We start from the raw sequence: 18,679 nt of genomic DNA, 5'->3' as shown, positions 1-18,679 counted from the left end.
TCGTTTATTGTATTACGCAACTCACAATTTACCCAATTTACGTTGTTTTAGTTTTAGACCTGATTACTAGAGCACGACATAACCACCAAATAATTATACGAATGAAATATTAATATTTGATACGTCGATTGCAAGCTGAAAAAATTCCGTTCTGTATGCTTTAGTCTCATCAACTTTAAGTACCCAGCAACTAGCTTACAAACATTTGTCTTTTGAGTGATTCCCGTATCTGAAATGCTGCACATTTTAATTATTGGTAAGAAAGTCGTTAAAATCAGGCTAAATTGAATGACTTGATACCTCGATTTCGCTAAGTTTTGTGCGGAACATCGGCATCGTCTTATTTATTTGATGTGAAAACAGAAGAAATTCTCAATAAATCGCACACAATGGTACTCGCAATCGATCGAATTTTGGACGATTTTATCAGCAAACAAAGTAAAACGTTACTTGTATGCCGAGGATCAGCTGCGCTATCTCAAAATGAATTAAAACCGAGTGAACTCTTCGATGAGTTTCTTCTATTTATGGGCAATAGAATCACAATAACATTTCTTGTCGGTAATGTTAAGAATGAGGATGAGAAATTTCGTAGTAATTTATTCATTGTTGATGGTTGGGAAAGTTTCAGGTGAGTGGGATGTCGAAAATTCGAAAGGAAAGCGTGACGTTATTCGTGACCTGAAAGTTTTCTCTAAATAAAAGGCTAGCGCAATCATCTGAAGTTAGCGCTTTAAGAAGAAAATTGCGAAAACTTTCAGGTCAACGTAACCGTCATTATAAATTACACGTTTTTGCATCTAGAGAAATTTACCGATCAGTGAAGGATAACATCGATCCCAATGGACATTTTATAATCGTGTTAACAAATTCCGAAGGCAGCCATTACGAAAATCTTGAAAAAATATTTTCCGATTATTGGGCAAATCATGCTACAAATGTGCTGATATTGCTGCCAACACGCAACTACGAGAGAGTGCTATTGTACACTTACTTCCCATATTCAGAAGAACACTGCGAACAAGTTCAACCGGTTTTGCGAAATTATTTCGAAAATAATTCGTTCAATCGCAATTTATCACATTTTCCCGATAAATTCGCCAACTTTCATCAATGCATCATGCATGTGGCCGTATGCAACGATCCACCATATACGCTTATACCGAATAACGCAGACTATGACATTGAATATGACGATTTCCGTGGACTCGATGCTTTGTCCATCAAAGAAATTGCGACCAGGTTGAATTTTAAACCGAGGATAATGCCGTTATATTCAGAAGATAAAGGATATCGTGATCATGTAAATATACATTGTCATTTATCTATACCTATTTTGATGTTCAAGGTTACACGCCCCCCCTGAACCAAAATAAAGTTTTACCGAAAATGCACCCAAAAATTGATTGCTGTTCTAAATAGAGGGACCCTAGGGGAGTTCAAAACGATGGTCCGTTAAGCTGGACCAGATGCTTCCCCACCCCATACCACGGTGAGCTTGAATTTTTTTTTATTTGACCTCTCGTGGACATGAAATGTTTTTAGTGGTTTTTGTAAAGGGCGGCAGCACGAGTAAGAATAACACAACAAGAAAATATTTCGATGGGAAAATTTTTAATTAGATCGATTTTTCGTTTTTCTGTGCCCTGCAGGAAGCTTCGAAAATTGTTTGAAACCTACTGGTGACTTGTTTGATCACAAAAATATAGTTACTGTTTAGCCTGAGGTCTAGGATTTACAGCGATACCATTCATGACAGTCATGACTACCAAGAAACATCTTTTATGAAGGAAAGTCATTCTACTATGTCGATGTGAATTTTAAAGGCTGTATCATACGTGGATTACTTATATTTTCTCTTAAAAAGTATTTTTAGTTAATTAACATAATTTAAGGGGTTAATAAAAGGTCAAAGGATGAGCTTGGATTTCATTCTGACAAAATCTTTGTTGGTGCACCTGAACGACCACCCAAATTTCTTCGTATAATGTCTCATTTTTTAGTGGAAACAACTAAAATGTTGCAGAATTAGCTTAGAATGACTATTGGAGAAACTACGAACGAAACAAAAGAAAGGTTTGTTAATTTTTGACTCGAGATAATGCAGTTTACTCATGGGTGCAATTTACAAAGAAACCTATTTCGAGTTAAAAATCTTCTTTCGACCTTTTATTAACGCCTTAAATTATGTAAAATAACTAAAAATAATTTATAAGAGAAAATATAAGTAATCCACGTATGATACAGCCTTTAAAATTCACATCGACATAGCAGAATGACTTTCCTTCATAAAAGATGTTTGTTGGTAGTCATGAATTTCATGATTGGTATCGCTGTAAAGCTTAGACCTCAGGCTAAACAGTAACTATATTTTTGTGATCAAACAAGTCACCAGTAGGGTCCAAACAGTTTTCGAAGCTTCCTGCAGGGCACAGAAAAACGAAAAATCGATCTAGTTAAAAATTTTCCCATCGAAATATTTTCTTGTTATGTTATTCTTACTCGTGGTGCCGCCCTCTACAAAAACCACTAAAAACATTTCATGTCCACGAGAGGTCGAATAAAATTTTTTTAAGGAGAGGTTAAAGAGATTGACAATACTAAGTTTGTAACTACGCCATCTATTGACAGGCGGCAAAATGTCAGTGTCACATGCATAATTTTATCGTATATTTTTTGAAGTAGCAATGTTGGACTCATTTTGTCAAAAATTAGCAGAATTATCTTTCACATATAAGTACTTACCTATGCAATTTCTCATCTAAAATGTTTCAACGGCTCAGCTACTCACAGAATTCTAATATTCAGATCGTAGGTCAATTCCATGAAAACATCCACCATCCAGTCATTCATTCATTCTCATGTATCACGTCACATAAACCAACAATCACACAATATTTGACCGTATTTCAGATACGTTTCCATTAGAAATAGTTTTTTTTTTTAGAAATTCCAAAAAACAATTCAATTTTCACACAGCGATTTCTTTTCCAAATAAAAAACGTTGACACGAAAGAAATTGGTGAACTAAGGATTGCTATGATATGATTTTCATAAAAGTGTACTAGAATCATAACTCCTACGATCAAGGTATGCACTAAAGGTAAGACTAAACACATTGTACATTTGATAAAAAAACGTTTGCGTCCAGGAAAATATTTAGGATGAAGTGTTTATGGGGTATTTTTAGTAACGAAATATAGCAAACTAAAACTATTTAGAAAATGTGTAGGCATCTAGCAAATTGGTCAAAATTTACTTTGATTATTTCAAACGTCAATATAAAATCTGAGAAAATTCTAAATCAATCAATATCTTTGTATACACTCATCGACATCGACATCAATTGTCACAATTGATGAGAACGGCATGGAAACTTGAAATTCCCTGCACCAATAAATTACAGAAGAACTACAAGATATTCCGTTTTCGCTTCAAAATATTTGACGCTACGATGATGTTGGGATCATGAAATTATGCTGACAAAACAAAAGAGACGGGAAAAATGAGAAATTCTCAAATTTCTACACTGTGTCTCATCAATTCTGACAAAGAGATTTTCCAAGGCTCGAAAACTTATCAACATGCCTCAAAAATGCAGTTTCCTAATGCTTCCTGAAAATACACAAACTGTTGCACAGTTTAAATGAAATTTGAACTAAATAAACTCTGCAAACTCTGTGTATACATTCACACATGAACATTCAACTAACATGAAACATTTTATTTCTTCAATTTCCTTTCGATTCGCTAAACTTTGTGTGCATTCGTACTGTAAAATGGTACGAACACTTTGTAAAAATGTATCAAAATATAAAGGCTTTTCGGCCTTTATTTTGACCGTATTTTTTTTACGTTTCCATTTGGAAACAGCAAATCATATAAATATCTCAATGTGTGACAATGTATAGCGAATATTTACGGAAGTGAATATGAAAGTTGATGTATATGCTCAAAAGACATTTCATGTAAAGTCGTAAGTCGAAACGAAATTCTTCTTAGTTCAATGTTCAAGTGTGAGTGTACACAGAGAAATTGCGGGCCGTATACGGCGATGAAACTTTATTTTTCTTACTAGAATATCGTATTAGAATTTACAAAAAAAACATCACTTCTAGTTGTAGCGATTTGTATTGCTGGCACACAATATCTTTGTTATGTTGTACAATACAGGCGATATGAGTGCCGCATATTTTTTGAAAATAACCACTTTTTTTCGTGAAGCATATTCTTTGTAACAAATACGTGTTGGTACATACAAACACAGATATGTGTTGGTTTCTTCCAAATTTGTACTTACAAACACGTATCTTTCCGACACGTATTTGTATGTACCAACACGTATTTGTACGTATCAACACGTGTTTATACGTACCAACACGCATTTGTACGTACCAACACGTATTTGTACGTACCAACACGTATTCCACTTTACACACATTTAATAGTTGCTTTTCAACGCACAAAAATTATTCTACAAAATCAGTACATTCAGCCAACATACATTTTCTATTGAAATGGCAATTGTCAAAATAACATCAAAGCCATTGATTTATGATGACGAGAAAGTACATTCTTATCACAGAAATTTTACTTTTTCATTACTTTTTGTGTTTTGATTGACTTTTTGGATTTTTGTATTTATTTTGAGTTATCATGAATAATATGAAGGATTTTGTTAAAATATAAAAAAATAATCAAAACAGAAAAAGTACAATTTCTGCGGTATGAATGTACTTTCTCGTCATCATAAATCAATGGTTGCACTGTTGCAGTTGTCATTTTAGTAGAAAATATATGTTGGCTGAATGCTGAATGTACTGGCTTTGTAGAATAAGTTTTGTGTATTGAATAACAAAAGCAACTATTAAATGTGTGTAAACTACAAAGATCAACAAAACCAATTGATCAATGCAAAAATTGAACTTGACTTGAAGCATACAACAAGTATCTGTACGTACCAACACCTATTTGTACGTACCAACACGTATTTGTATGTACCGACACGGATTTATTTGTACCAATACGTATTAGTACATACCAACACGTCGTACCAACACGTATCTGTATGTATCGACACGGATTTAATTGTACCAACACATATCTGTATATACAGACACATATTTGTACGTACCAGCACGTATTTGTACGTACCAACTCGTATTTGTACGTACCAACGCGTATTTGTACGTACCAACGCGTATTTGTACGTACCAACGCGTATTTGTACGTACCAACGCGTATTTGTACGTACCAATAAGTATATGTACTTACCAACACTTATTTGTACGCACCAACACGTATTCACGCCATAAGTGCGCTGCAGAATTTGAATTTTCGATGAATCGATGAATTAAAAATAAATTTCAACGCATTCTTATATGAAAATAAAGCGAGTTAACCAAACACAACGCTGCCTTTGATTTGGTTGTTGTGCGATTCATTTTGAATTTGCAGCGGACTTTTGGTGTGAATCTGTACGTAGCAACACGTATTTCTACGTACCAACACGTGTTTGAACATACCAACACATATTTGTACGTACCAACACGTATTTGTACGTACCAACACGTGTTTGAACATACCAACACGTATTTGTACATATCAACACGTATTTGTACGTACCAGCACATATTTGGTGTGAATCTGTACGTAGCAACACTTATTTGTATGTACCAACACGTATTTGTACGTACCAACACGTATTTGTACGTACCAACACGTATTTGTACGTACCAACACATATTTGTACGTACCAACACGTATTTGTACGTACCAACACGTATTTGTACGTACCAACACGTGTTTGTACGTACCAACACGTATTTGTGCGTACCAACACGTATTTGTACGTATCAACTCATATTTGTACGTACCAACTCGTATTTGTACGTATCAACTCGTATTTGTACGTACCAACGCGTATTTATACGTACCAACACGTATTTGTACGTACCAACACGTATTTGTACTAATACCAACACGTATTTGTACGTACCAACACGTATTTGTACTAATACCAACACGTATTTGTACGTATCAACTCATATTTGTACGTACCAACGCGTATTTGTACGTACCAACAAGTATATGTACTTACCAACACGTATTTGTACGTACCAACACGTATTTGTACGTACCAACACGTATTTGTACGTACCAACACGTATTTGTACGTACCAACACATATTTGTACGTACCAACACATATTTGTACGTACCAACACGTATTTGTACGTACCAACACGTATTTGTACGTACCAACACATATTTGTACGTACCAACACGTATTTGTACGTACCAACACGTATTTGTACGTACCAACACGTATTTGTACGTACCAACACGTATTTGTACGTACCAACACGTATTTGTGCGTACCAACACGTATTTGTACGTATCAACTCATATTTGTACGTACCAACTCGTATTTGTACGTATCAACTCGTATTTGTACGTACCAACACGTATTTGTACGTACCAACACGTATTTGTACGTACCAACACGTATTTGTACGTACAAACACGTATTTGTACGTACCAACACGTATTTGTACGTACAAACACGTATTTGTACGTACCAACACGTATTTGTACTAATACCAACACGTATTTGTACGTATCAACTCATATTTGTACGTACCAACGCGTATTTGTACGTACCAACGCGTATTTGTACGTACCAACAAGTATATGTACTTACCAACACGTATTTGTACGTACCAACACGTATTTGTAGGTACCAACACGTATTTGTACGTACCAACACGTATTTGTACGTACCAACACGTATTTGTACGTACCAACACGTACTTGTACGTACCAACACGTACTTGTACGTACCAACACGTATTTGTACGTACCAACACGTACTTGTACGTACCAACACGTATTTGTACGTACCAACACGTATTCATACGTACCAACACGTATTCATACGTACCAACACGTACTTGTACGTACCAACGCGTATTTGTACTAATACCAACACATATTTTTTCCTTTAGTGCATACCTTGATCGTAGGAGTTATGATTCTAGTACACTTTTATGAAAATCATATCATAGCAATCCTTAGTTCACCAATTTCTTTCGTGTCAACGTTTTTTATTTGGAAAAGAAATCGCTGTGTGAAAATTGAATTGTTTTTTGGAATTTCTCAGAAAAAAAAACTATTTCTAATGGAAACGTATCTGAAATACGGTCAAATATTGTTGGTTGGTTGATTGTTGGTTTATGTGACGTGATACATGAGAATAAATGAATGAATGACTGGATGGTGGATGTTTTCATGGAATTGACCTACAATCTGAATATTAGAATTCTGTGAGTAGCTGAGCCGTTGAAACATTTTAGATGAGAAATTGCATAGGTAAGTACTTATATGTGAAAGATAATTCTGCTAATTTTTGACAAAATGAGTCCAACATTGCTACTTCAAAAAATATACGATAAAATTATGCATGTGACACTGACATTTTGCCGCCTGTCAATAGATGGCGTAGTTACAAACTTAGTATTGTCAATCTCTTTAACCTCTCCTTAAGCTCATCGTGATACATTTTTTTCTTAGTTGTATGGGGTTGGGGTAGCATCTGGTCCAGCTTAAAGGACCATCGTTTTGAACTCCCCTAGGGTCCCTCTATTTAGAACAGCAATCAATTTTTGGGTGCATTTTCGGTAAAACTTTATTTTGGTTCAGGGGGGGTGTGGTTAATGACTTATTTAGATGAACTTTACTTTAATCTATCTTGTCCTACAATTTGTCTTTGGGATCAATTAGATTTAAAAAAAAAAATCTTACCTCAGACCACCCGTAACCACCCTGGGGCATAGATCTTCTACAAATTGTCGCCACCGGATCCGGTTCCTTGCGAGTGCTTAACGATCAACCATATTTTGTTCGCTTTTCATGTGCCCTCAGGATTCCAGTCCATTGCAGTTGGTGCTATGCTTATCTCCTTTCGGGTTTCCTTAATGTGTGTACAAACCTTTTCAATTTTCGATGCCATGATCGTGACTTTCATTCGCTCTATACTTGTTAGTTTCATCGGTTATAACGGTAAACCAACACCTTTGGATGCTTTAGTTATGCGAGCGACTGCAAAATATTCTGTTATATTCGGTAATATTGTGTGTTTTAACCAAGGCTGTGTACTTTGGGGAGGTCACGCAGATCGCCATTTTATTAGATACGTGGGAACACACCTTTTCCATACAAACAAATTCACCAAAATTGAATTTGTATGGCGTGGTGAATTTTTTGTATGAAACGTTGTGTATCTGCATCTGCATGACCTCCCCAAAGTATACAACCATGGTTTTAACGTCACTTTTCTTTACGACTTTATAGAGTCGTATTTCTGTAAGTTGCCACATAAATTATCATTTGGAGACGCCATTAAGTGCAGTCGTACTGCAGACTTTTGACAGAACCACTCATAAAAACATAGCTAACGCCGACCCGTACGAAACACCTATTCGTATCAAAAGCCTTTACTGTGAAACTCTTCATTTCTTTTACTTCATTTTCTTCTCTGCTGAAAAGCTATGTTAGATGTTAGGTAATTTTTACTTACATTACCCAGTCTTTTTAGACCCGTACGAAGTACTGGGGTCTTATAGGTTTACGCATACGTTTGTAACATGTCGAATTGGACTCCATGAGTAAGGGGAAACCTATTGTGGTTGTCTAGAGATGCCAAATCAGTGAAAAAAAAATGTCCGTCTGTCCGTCTGTCTGCACGATAACTTGAGTAAAACGCATCTGATTTTGAAAATTCTTTTTTTTCCCGTTTGGTAATGTCAAAAGACAGGCTAAGTTCGAAGATGAGTGATTTTGGATCGACCCCTCCCGAACTGTGGCCCAATAAGTGCTTTACGGTTTTTCGAAGATATCTCCGGACATTTAAACGTTACATTTGTAAGTGATACGTCAAAAAAAAGGTATTTACAATACCGATCGACAAAAAAAAAGTTTATGGAAATCGGATGACCGACTCGTGAGTTAAACCCCTTGGTGTGAAACAGGCACAGGGCGGCAAGCAGTTTTTGCTTGTAGGTCGGCCATATTTGAACATATTTCGTCTGTTTTAGCTTTATTAGATAATAATTGACCGTACCAATCAGGGAAAAAAAAGTTTTTGAAATTATGTTCTCCGGAGCGTGAGCTAGGTCTCTTGGAGTGAGCTCTTATCTGGCCTTCGGCCACGGGCTGCAAACTTCGCACGCGGTTGAATTTTTTTACTTTCGTCCCTTGTGATCTAAATAACCATTAATTGCTAGTAATTGCTAGAGAGAGTATTAAAATTAAAATCTACTTAAATGGCCTATGAGTCTATTAACCACCGTTTGATTTTTACTTTATTTAGGTTTACGACTCGGTAAATATATCGGTTTGTGGCCCCAACGCTTTAAAAAGATATGGACGCGTGAATTCGTTTCCTTACGGTTACGATTTTGCACTATTTATAATTCCACGTGGCAAACCATATTCGTCGTTGGAAAAATTGTTTTTTCCATTCAAAATGGAGGTTTGGATCGGCGCTTCTTCAATTTTTCTAGTGATGGTGGTAGCGGTTTTGATTCTAAAATTTATGTCCATAAAGAAATGTGAAATTGTCATTGGCCCCAACAACGATGCTCCATATCTAAATTTATTGTCGATTGTTGTTGGTGGATCAATGACCACACATCAATTGCCACAAAAGAATTTCGCGCGTACGATACTGGCAATATTACTCCTAACGACTTTGATTTTGAGGAATGCTTATCTTGGCAATTTATTCAACTTTTTGCGAACACAGAAGCGAATGAAGCAACTGAACTATGTACAGGAAGTTCTTGAATCTGACGTTTCAATTTATTCATTAAGAGATATCCGGATTGATCGTGACATTCCAGCTATTGGCGATCGGTATATCAAATTCAATTTTGTTTTATAAATAATATCCACAGGATCTTACGTTTTCATACAATTGTAGTATGACAAGTTCCAACCGCAAATTGGAAGACATAAGAGATGCTATTTCGGATGATAATCTGGACGGTGTATACATAACACTCAAAACTGTTGCTGATTACAACGATTTACTCAATTTTCAAAAGCCAAAACTTCTGACGACGAAAGAATACATTGTAATGTATCATATTGTAATGAGACTCCGAAAGTTTTTGAAACCATCGATTGGTCGTCAAATAGTAGCTCTACTCAGCAGTGGTCTAGTTCAGCATTGGCAAAAATCTTACACAAAAACCGTCAACAATGTTGAAGATAAGCATCCCACGCAACTTAACATCGACGAGTTTACTGGCATAATTGCAATTTGTGGCGCTATGTATGCATTGAGTATTGTTTTGTTTATTAGGGAAATAGATATAAGCATTAAGGGAACGTTCAGAAATTACGTCACACAAATGGGGAGAAGGGGGCTCGTTATTACGTGTCAGTGTATGAATGTGGGGAAGCGGGATGAGGCCGATGGTCCCTAAAAAATATTCAAATAGTGAAGATGTCCAAATTTAAATACTCAAATTCAGACATATGTATCATATCCGCCAAAAAAACCCAAAGGGTGAAAGTGTGACGCTGGTCCTTGTTTCTACTGACAAAATAACTGATATCGCTGAGGGTGACGCATTCTGCGTCTCAACGCTAAAGTTTTATCAACAAAAAATTGACCCAAAAAAATTTAAGAAAGAAAATTTTACAATAAAAATTGTGTCAGATGTTGAGGAAACTACCTCTGCCATTTTGTGACGCATTTTTTTTTTGTAAAATTTTCTTTCTTACATTTTTTGGATCAATATAATACCAAGAATCAAGGACACCGTAATACAACTCTCGATCCAATTAACATATTGAACTTAATTAGATAAATTCATTGATTAACTACGAAGACCAATGTGCAATCTTCATAATGAAGTTAGCCATTACTCCTGGATATCAAAGGATTTTAATAAAATGACGTTCAAAGTTAAGAGGCACCGGTACTTAGCTAAAATTGTAGTCTACATTTGTGTGCCTCATATTTCAATTTTGATGATATCTTTCCATCAGAATCCTTTTTGAAAAATGTACGACCGCAATTCCGACCACGAATGTGGTAGCTTTCAACAGAAAATACACTTGGTTGTAGTCGTGTGACCGAAATTTTCATAAACTGCTCACGTTTCCCAGAGCCGCTCAAACTACTACTACTACTACCACAACCAACTGCATTTTCTGTTGAAAGCTACCACATTCGTGGTTGGAATTGCTGTCGTACATTTTTCAAAAAGAATTCTGATGGAAAGATATCATCAAAAGTAAACTAAAATCCAGTATTTAAAAATCGCCCTAATGCCTTTCAACAAAGCACTGATGCCTCTTAAACATTGTCACCTTGGTTTGACTTATTGGAAATGTGTGTAATTTGACGCTGTATGGATTATCGATTACCTTTCTGTTTTTCAGAAGGTAAAGTGAATACTCACACACGCAGATAATAAATATTATGCACCTGTGTCCAAATGTTTATTTTGACGAGTTGGTGATTATGGTCCTAAGCCGAAGGCTTAGTGAAGTAAAAATAAATACATTAACGAATGTAGCAAGTCAAACAGAACACACGATATCTTGACTACTGTGGGTCAAATTTCATTTTATTTTTACGCCTGACCAATACTCTCTATAGCAAACAAAATCTCAGCTCTCTGTGTCAAATTCGCAGAATCAGATTCGCACCTTATTTCTTTGTATTCTACAAACACTATTCTACATTTTGACTGACTACGCTGTAATTTACATGTAAATTCCAAAGGCTACTCGGCACTTTCACCTTCTTAAAAAAAGTAGTTTGATTGCTAGAGCTAGAGAGAAATAGTGAGAAATGAGCATAGAATTACGATAAAAGTAAGTGGATAGTGAGCTAAAAACTAAAAAGTGTGTATGAATAGTGAGCTAACAACTGGCGTCTTAAGTACTTTTTGGCTCTATCATCGGATTTAGTGTTTTCCATGAGCGCTAGGGTAGTCTCGCACATCACACAAATTCATGGTGTCCGAGACACCCCTAAGTGGTGAATCTCGCACAATCATGACTTTTCGTTATGTCGTAAAAGGACGCATACTATAATTCGCGTGTGCCTTAGAGTAATTATACCTAGAGAGGAAATTACGAACAGAATTACGTAAAATTTGTGGTCCCAACATGAAAAACGTAATATTTGATAGTGTGAGTTTTTCCCTACTAAATTGGTGGGCAAATTAGCGCAAAATATTTGAATGTGCCTACTAAAAGGATTCTTTAAAAAAAAAAAATTAGAACCTTTTACATACCACCGATATGAACTGATATCAACAGACACAACGAAAAAAATATAAATTGACCCGTGTTGTTTTATGCAGCAAATTGGAAAATTTTCTCCAGCCTAACTGGCTTAACTCTCATTTGAAGGAAAATTACAAATCAACAAACAGATGCATCAATGTTTTATTATGCGGTTAAATTACCGGAAAAATGAACAGGCATTGCCCTTGACTCCTTTACTTTGTCATCCCGTAATGAATCACATTTGCACTTTATTTAATTAATAATAATTATTATTGCGAATGATTTTAAACAAAATTCCAAAATAGTGGTACGCGATTGAGAAAATACAAAACTGACAACTATCAAAATTTTCAACGCCTGCATGTGTTAGTGAAAAGCTCTACGTAAAATTGTACGAAATGTGAATCTTATACAAACTGATGTCGGGACCACATTTTGTCGCACGAAATACCTCTCTAGGTATAATTACTCTAAGGCGTGTGCGAGATTCCTCGACGCCGCATGGTGATAATGTATAGACAAACCTAATTTAACCTCTTTTGGTACTCGATGATTATTCCGGTCCACATCTGAACCCACATCTGTACCGAGCTTTAATAATCCACTATATGATGAAGCTGTGGTGAGAGTAGAGCTAAAACACTGTGACTCACTTTTGGTGTCTTCAACAACACAAGCCGGCGAAACTCAATACTGACAAACACAGTTCCAACAACATAATGGATGAAACATCGCAGATCTTATATTCATGCTCATACGAAACTTGGGTGCTCCGTGTGCTCCGCTGAGAGTATGCATTTATGCAATTTGATTTAGAGTACCACTCATGTTTGCAGTGCGTTGACATGAATTACTCAAATTACAGACCGATTTCTATATATTGGGGAAGGGCTGAAAACGAAATCATTGAAAGTGTTTCCATACATATGCTAGTAAATGGAATGCGTGAAACTCCGCGTAAAGGTTCAATTTCATACAAAGTTATACCGACAAAGTTATTGTCGATTTGTTCGTTATCAAAAAAGGGCACCATCCATAGATCACTTTCCGATTGGACCACACCTGGAACCACCCATAACGAGCCATCAGAACAGTCGGAGCGTTTGCTGCGACTGAGCCCCGTACAAACCCATATATCTATTGCGTACGTGACCCTAGTGCGTCTGTGACCCTACTTTGACCAAAAGCCTATTGCGCCGGTTAATGTAGTTAAAGTAAAATTATTATGGAATGTGTACATCTTAGAAATTGCGCATGGAGCAATTACGAAGCCCCGTACGACGTTCCTTTCAAATGAAACAAACATTTCAAATCGCCCTAAAATTTTAATTTATTGAGTATAAATACACATAGGGCCCTAGTACCGGCCTTAGTCCGAGGACCCAAATTTAATTTTTTTTTCAACTACATTCTATTCGGCCTTCGATTACCTTCTAAATTAAACAAAAATTATGACAAACGGATGAAATTTACTCGAGTTGTATGTAAAATACACATAGGGCCCTAGTACCGGCCTTAGTCCGAGAACCCAAATTTAATTTTTTTTCAACAACATTCTATTCGGCCTTTGATTACTTTCCAAATGAAACAAAAATTACGAAAAACGGATGAAATTTGCTCGAGTTATATGTAAAATACACATAGGGCCCTAGTAGCGGCCTTAGTCCGAGGACCCAAATTCATTTTTTTTTTCAACAACATTCTATTCGGCCTTTGATTACCTTCCAAATGAAACAAAAATTACGAAAAACGGATGAAATTTGCTCGAGTTATATGTAAAATACACATAGGGCCCTAGTAGCGGCCTTAGTCCGAGGACCCAAATTTATTTTTTTTCAACAACATTCTATTCGGCCTTTGATTACTTTCCAAATGAAACAAAAATTACGAAAGAAGGATGAAATTTACTCGAGTTATATGTAAAATACACATAGGGCCCTAGAAGCGGCCTTAGGTCAAGGACGCAAATTTAATTTTTTTTCAACAACATTCTATTCGGCCTTCGATTACCTTCCAAATCAAACAAAAATTACGAAAAACGAATGAAATTTACTCGAGTTCTATGTAAAATACACATAGGGCCCTAGTAGCATTTCACTTCTAAGGCCCTAACTCACGGTCCACTCACCCGATTTAAAAAAACTTTTTTCCTGGATTGGTATTGACAATACCTATCATTTGGCATGTCATTTACATTTCCATCGTTTGTTTTGCCATAAATATCACTAAAAGACCTTAAATCACTTAGGTGGCCCTAACTCACGAAGGGCCGACCCGAATATGCCCACCTTCGAACTTAGCCTCTCTATTTCGACTATCTTTCAGGGATTTTTTTTTTTTTGAAATCGGATTTGATTTACTTAAGATATCGACGTGACGGACAGACGGACAGACAAAATTTTTATTGCGTATTCGTCATCTATGAACATAGGCAAACACTTTGCCCTTACCGTCTGCTTCGAATTCCATCAATTACACACGGCATCGTAATCCTATAAGCCCCTTTGTACTTCGTACGGGGCTAAAAATAAACCAAAATTTCGCTCATCCGCTTTGCACTGAAGTTATACATTACAAGTTACAATGGAAACAGTTGAAAAAGCAGCAAGGAATGACATTTATTGAATTGTTAACTATTTACAAATTTCCGTCAAAATTTTATTCCCAGTTTATGTTAGGCCTTTTTCCTGTAACTCGCATTACACCGATATTGAGCATACAAGGGCGAGATTATTGTTTTTTGTTTACATGATCAATTTTCGTAAAATTTTCAGCACTTTCATTGCTTACCATAGAGGTAGAATACATTATGCCACAGAGGCTTACACGAATACATTTAAAAAGAATTGCGAAAGGCATCAAATAATATGAAAAGCTTACGTCTATAACGGTCTATACATAAAATTCTGATTAAATGAGTTCGATACCGGAATTTTGTTTTTTTTACATGCGACACTTTACAATTAATAATTTAATAATTAATCTTCAAGCAATTTTAGATCTTGTCAGTTTTGAATTATTTTCTCGTTCGTGCATACGATTCTAATTAACCGATATCAAAGGCCCAACGAGCCTTTGCCGATACAAAAGAACAAAAATTGGAGACGTTGTGCCCGTACCTATCCTTAGTTTTAAACATAAAAAATATTTTCTTATCAATTAGTTTTACGCAATTTCCGACAATTTCGATGTTACATACTCTTGAGCCTTTGCCTTACAGAAATTTTCCGGTTCTTTTAAAGGAACCGCTGCACCAACCACATACGTATTCATACGTTTGAATTCCCGATTAAATGTTGACACAGCTACATGATCCACGTTGAAGAGGGTATTCTCGTTCCTCCGAATCACGAATGCAAAGCTTTCGATCATACCTTGCTCATCGGCACATTTCAACCTGTACGAATAGCGTGCATCGACAATACCGTACTTCTGCGCCATGTTGTAATGACGCTCATAGCAGCCGTAAATGTTATCCTCAATCAAATCAAAGTTTCCTGCAAATGCTGTGCAACTGGGGACCATGGATAGATTCGAATTTTTTTTGTAGAGTTCCTTTACGTAATCGTCCGTACGATTTTCATTGTTGTTTCCGGCTAACTGTGCATGGCCAGCCGCAGTCACTAGTAATAGTTCTCTAACATCGACGTCTTCCGTTAAAAACTTGTCTGAAGGCAATTGTGAACCGTCCATGAACTCCTCGAAATATTCCGGATAGTTATTGGTAATGACGCTGTAACAGGTGATGACAATCGTTGGCCTGGTCCTATCTTCTTCAGTCAAATTCTTCTCGTTCTTGTAGACAAATGAGTTTTTACTTTTTTGAAACTCAAAGTATAAAAGGGTTTTGCTTTCTATGCTCAGTTTGTCATCAAGTTGTCCCGTTTTGAATCGTACCAATGGTATAATAATTGGCAAGTTATTGTCTCCCATGTACTTTAACACTGTGTAAAGACTAGCGTAGCACGGTTGAAGTTGAAGTCGAAATTTTTTAATCCGCAAACTTGCATCGCACTCCTCTAACACTTGTTTCAACTTTCCACTTGTCAAATCTTTTAAGTTTTGCGTGGAATGTGAATTAAAGGTTTCTTTCAATCCGGCGATAAATAATTTTTCTGCATTCGTTCGACCAGTCAGAATACCAAAATAGTCGATCAGCCGATTGACTCTCACGAAACCGACTTCATCAATCTCTTCATATTTTAATATGCTGAGTAGGACGACATAAGATAATAGAGTCCGTTCGGTGCTTGGCAATGTTTTTAGATTTTTAAAATCACAAGTCTGACTATTGTTGCCCAGCTGAGTCAATTTGCTGATGATAAACAGTGCATGGATGTGACACTGCGTATCGGATAAGATAGGATCTAGGAACTCGAAAGGATCTTTTCCATCAGCAAACAAAATTTGTTCGCAGCGTGACAAGATGTTGACAAAAATTTCTTTGAAGTCTTTCTCAATCTGAAGATACATCGTCATTCTGGAAGGTAACAAAAAATTCGATTTTTAGTTACAGAGCAACGGGAGAGTTCAGATCAAACATCAATTGGAAGTTACGAAGATTATTGACACCATAGATGCGTTCAAAATTGAAAATAAAATTTATCAACCTCACATTCACCACAATACAAGGTTACACTGAAACTTTATCTATAAACATAGCCTTAACATAGATCAGAGCGTTCTTACGCTTTCCCTAAATACTTGACATTTGTACAACATTCCATTGTAATATCTAAATGCAATTTGCACAGTTTTCACGACGAATTTAATGATGATAATCAGAAGATTAGAACGATAAATTTGAGCGTCGCTTACCTTAGTTTAAATTAATTATGTTATGTTATGTATGATAGTACGCAACGGTTCGTGAGCCCATGCAAACTGCCGGAAAAAATGAGCGTTTACATCAGACGTGACAGATGGCTCATGAATTTTATGTCAACTTAATCTTTGTCCTTTATGAGATTGAGTACGCGTAGCACAAACTGTCAGAATCTCTTTGCTCAGCCGTGAGTGCAATAAGCATTGAAATAGGATGGAGGTGTAGAATCACAGCTCTGCTTCGCATTTCTTTCGTAAAGGGTGTGAATAAAAACACGCAACACATGCTATGTTTGAAATTGGGAGGCGTTTTGACGTTGGAAAAATGAGTGTTCCTGAGTAGTGCTGGTATCAAGGGCTAAAGAATAAAGGCTAAATTGACGGTCAAACAGCTTCCCGAAACTGTAGAATATCTCAAAATTTTTCGGATGAATGAAATTTCGAAAAAATCGACAAAGTAGAAAAAGATTCGGTTTGAGGACTTTAGTTCTTACACAAAAATCCTCAGTAAATTTTATTTCAACTATTATTAATATACGAGCCCCCGGACACACAGAAATCTTGGACCAATTTCTGAAAAACAATCTGAAATAATGATTTTCACTTATGGTAACTGAAACATTTGGTGTGAAATCAAGTTATTGTGCTACAATGCGAGAGTAGCGAGTTCTTTTTCAAGTCGCGTTCAATTCAATCACGCTTCTAGTGAAAGAAAATTGTAGGAACAAAGTTACAATTGATCATGTGAAGGTTTTTGTTGATCTTTTCCTTCGAATTGTTTGATGATGTAGCGGAACGTTGATTTAATGAAATTAGTTCGCTGTAAAACCGAAATGTTGAATCTCGATAATTGACTCGCATTGCTATGTTAAGCTTACTGAATTATTTTGATTATAATAAATTTCTTTGACTTTGACTTTGTAGGAACAAAAAGAGCGAAGCGAATGACATAGATTTTCTAATATAGTAACTTAAATGGAATCACAGTCTAGATAGAATCTGAACTATGAATAAAAGGTAACAAAAGTAGGAAGCACCGCAGGCAAATTTTTTTGAAATAGATTGGTGAAACAATTATCATTTTACGTTTCGGCGAAAGGCGATCAAATCCCAGGGCCGCTGGAAGTGAAAGGCGCATCGGGCTTCGCCCGATCGCCCAGTATGGCCAGTCCGGGCCTGGATGATGTGATATGATTGTATCAACAAATCATCAATTAAGTTGCATTTATTCTTAAATAAACATTTAAACGTCATTGCCAGTCTGACATTTACTGTACGTTTTAAACGTACATAGTGTACGGATAAGTAAACCATTGGTCTTATCATGTTTTTGGGCGATTGAAACGTAGAACTTTTTTTGGGTGCGGAACAGAATTTTTAACATTATAGACAATGGGTGACGCACTTCTGCATTTAATGGATTAAATGGAATAAAAATAGGATTTAATGGATTTAATAGGAAAAAAGTACATTTTACCAAATGCTTTAGAAGTCTTAAAAAGGCATTATTTTGATCGACACGTACTACAACCATCGATATAATA

The 18,679-nt window shown here is 36.1% G+C and overlaps 1 protein-coding gene and 1 long non-coding RNA gene across 2 annotated transcripts; one reads left to right on the top strand and one right to left on the bottom strand.

Annotated features, from left to right (window-relative positions):
- Positions 1-14,917: 14,917 nt before the first annotated feature.
- LOC119078254 lies at positions 14,918-17,263 on the bottom strand. Its single transcript, XM_037185748.1, has 2 exons — positions 17,130-17,263; positions 14,918-16,791 (listed from the first exon to the last, which is right to left on the bottom strand). The coding sequence occupies exon 2, from the start codon at positions 16,788-16,790 to the stop codon at positions 15,477-15,479; it is 1,314 nt and encodes a 437-aa protein (XP_037041643.1). The 5' UTR covers position 16,791; positions 17,130-17,263; the 3' UTR covers positions 14,918-15,476.
- Positions 17,264-17,578: 315 nt separating this feature from the next.
- On the top strand, positions 17,579-17,858 carry LOC119078273. The gene is made up of 2 exons (XR_005087968.1): positions 17,579-17,642; positions 17,692-17,858. It is a non-coding gene; the product is annotated as an uncharacterized LOC119078273 (long non-coding RNA).
- Positions 17,859-18,679: the final 821 nt, after the last annotated feature.

This window comes from Bradysia coprophila, unplaced genomic scaffold (assembly GCF_014529535.1).
Source record: "Bradysia coprophila strain Holo2 unplaced genomic scaffold, BU_Bcop_v1 contig_248, whole genome shotgun sequence".
In the NCBI taxonomy this organism is placed as follows: domain Eukaryota; kingdom Metazoa; phylum Arthropoda; class Insecta; order Diptera; family Sciaridae; genus Bradysia; species Bradysia coprophila.
Note: the sequence above shows the minus strand (reverse complement) of the source record. Positions and strands in the feature narration are given on the sequence as shown.

Bases quoted from the DNA above. Each gene is read 5' to 3' on its own strand.
- LOC119078254 (XM_037185748.1), bottom strand. From the start codon at position 16,790: ATGACGATGTATCTTCAGATTGAGAAAGACTTCAAAGAAATTTTTGTC.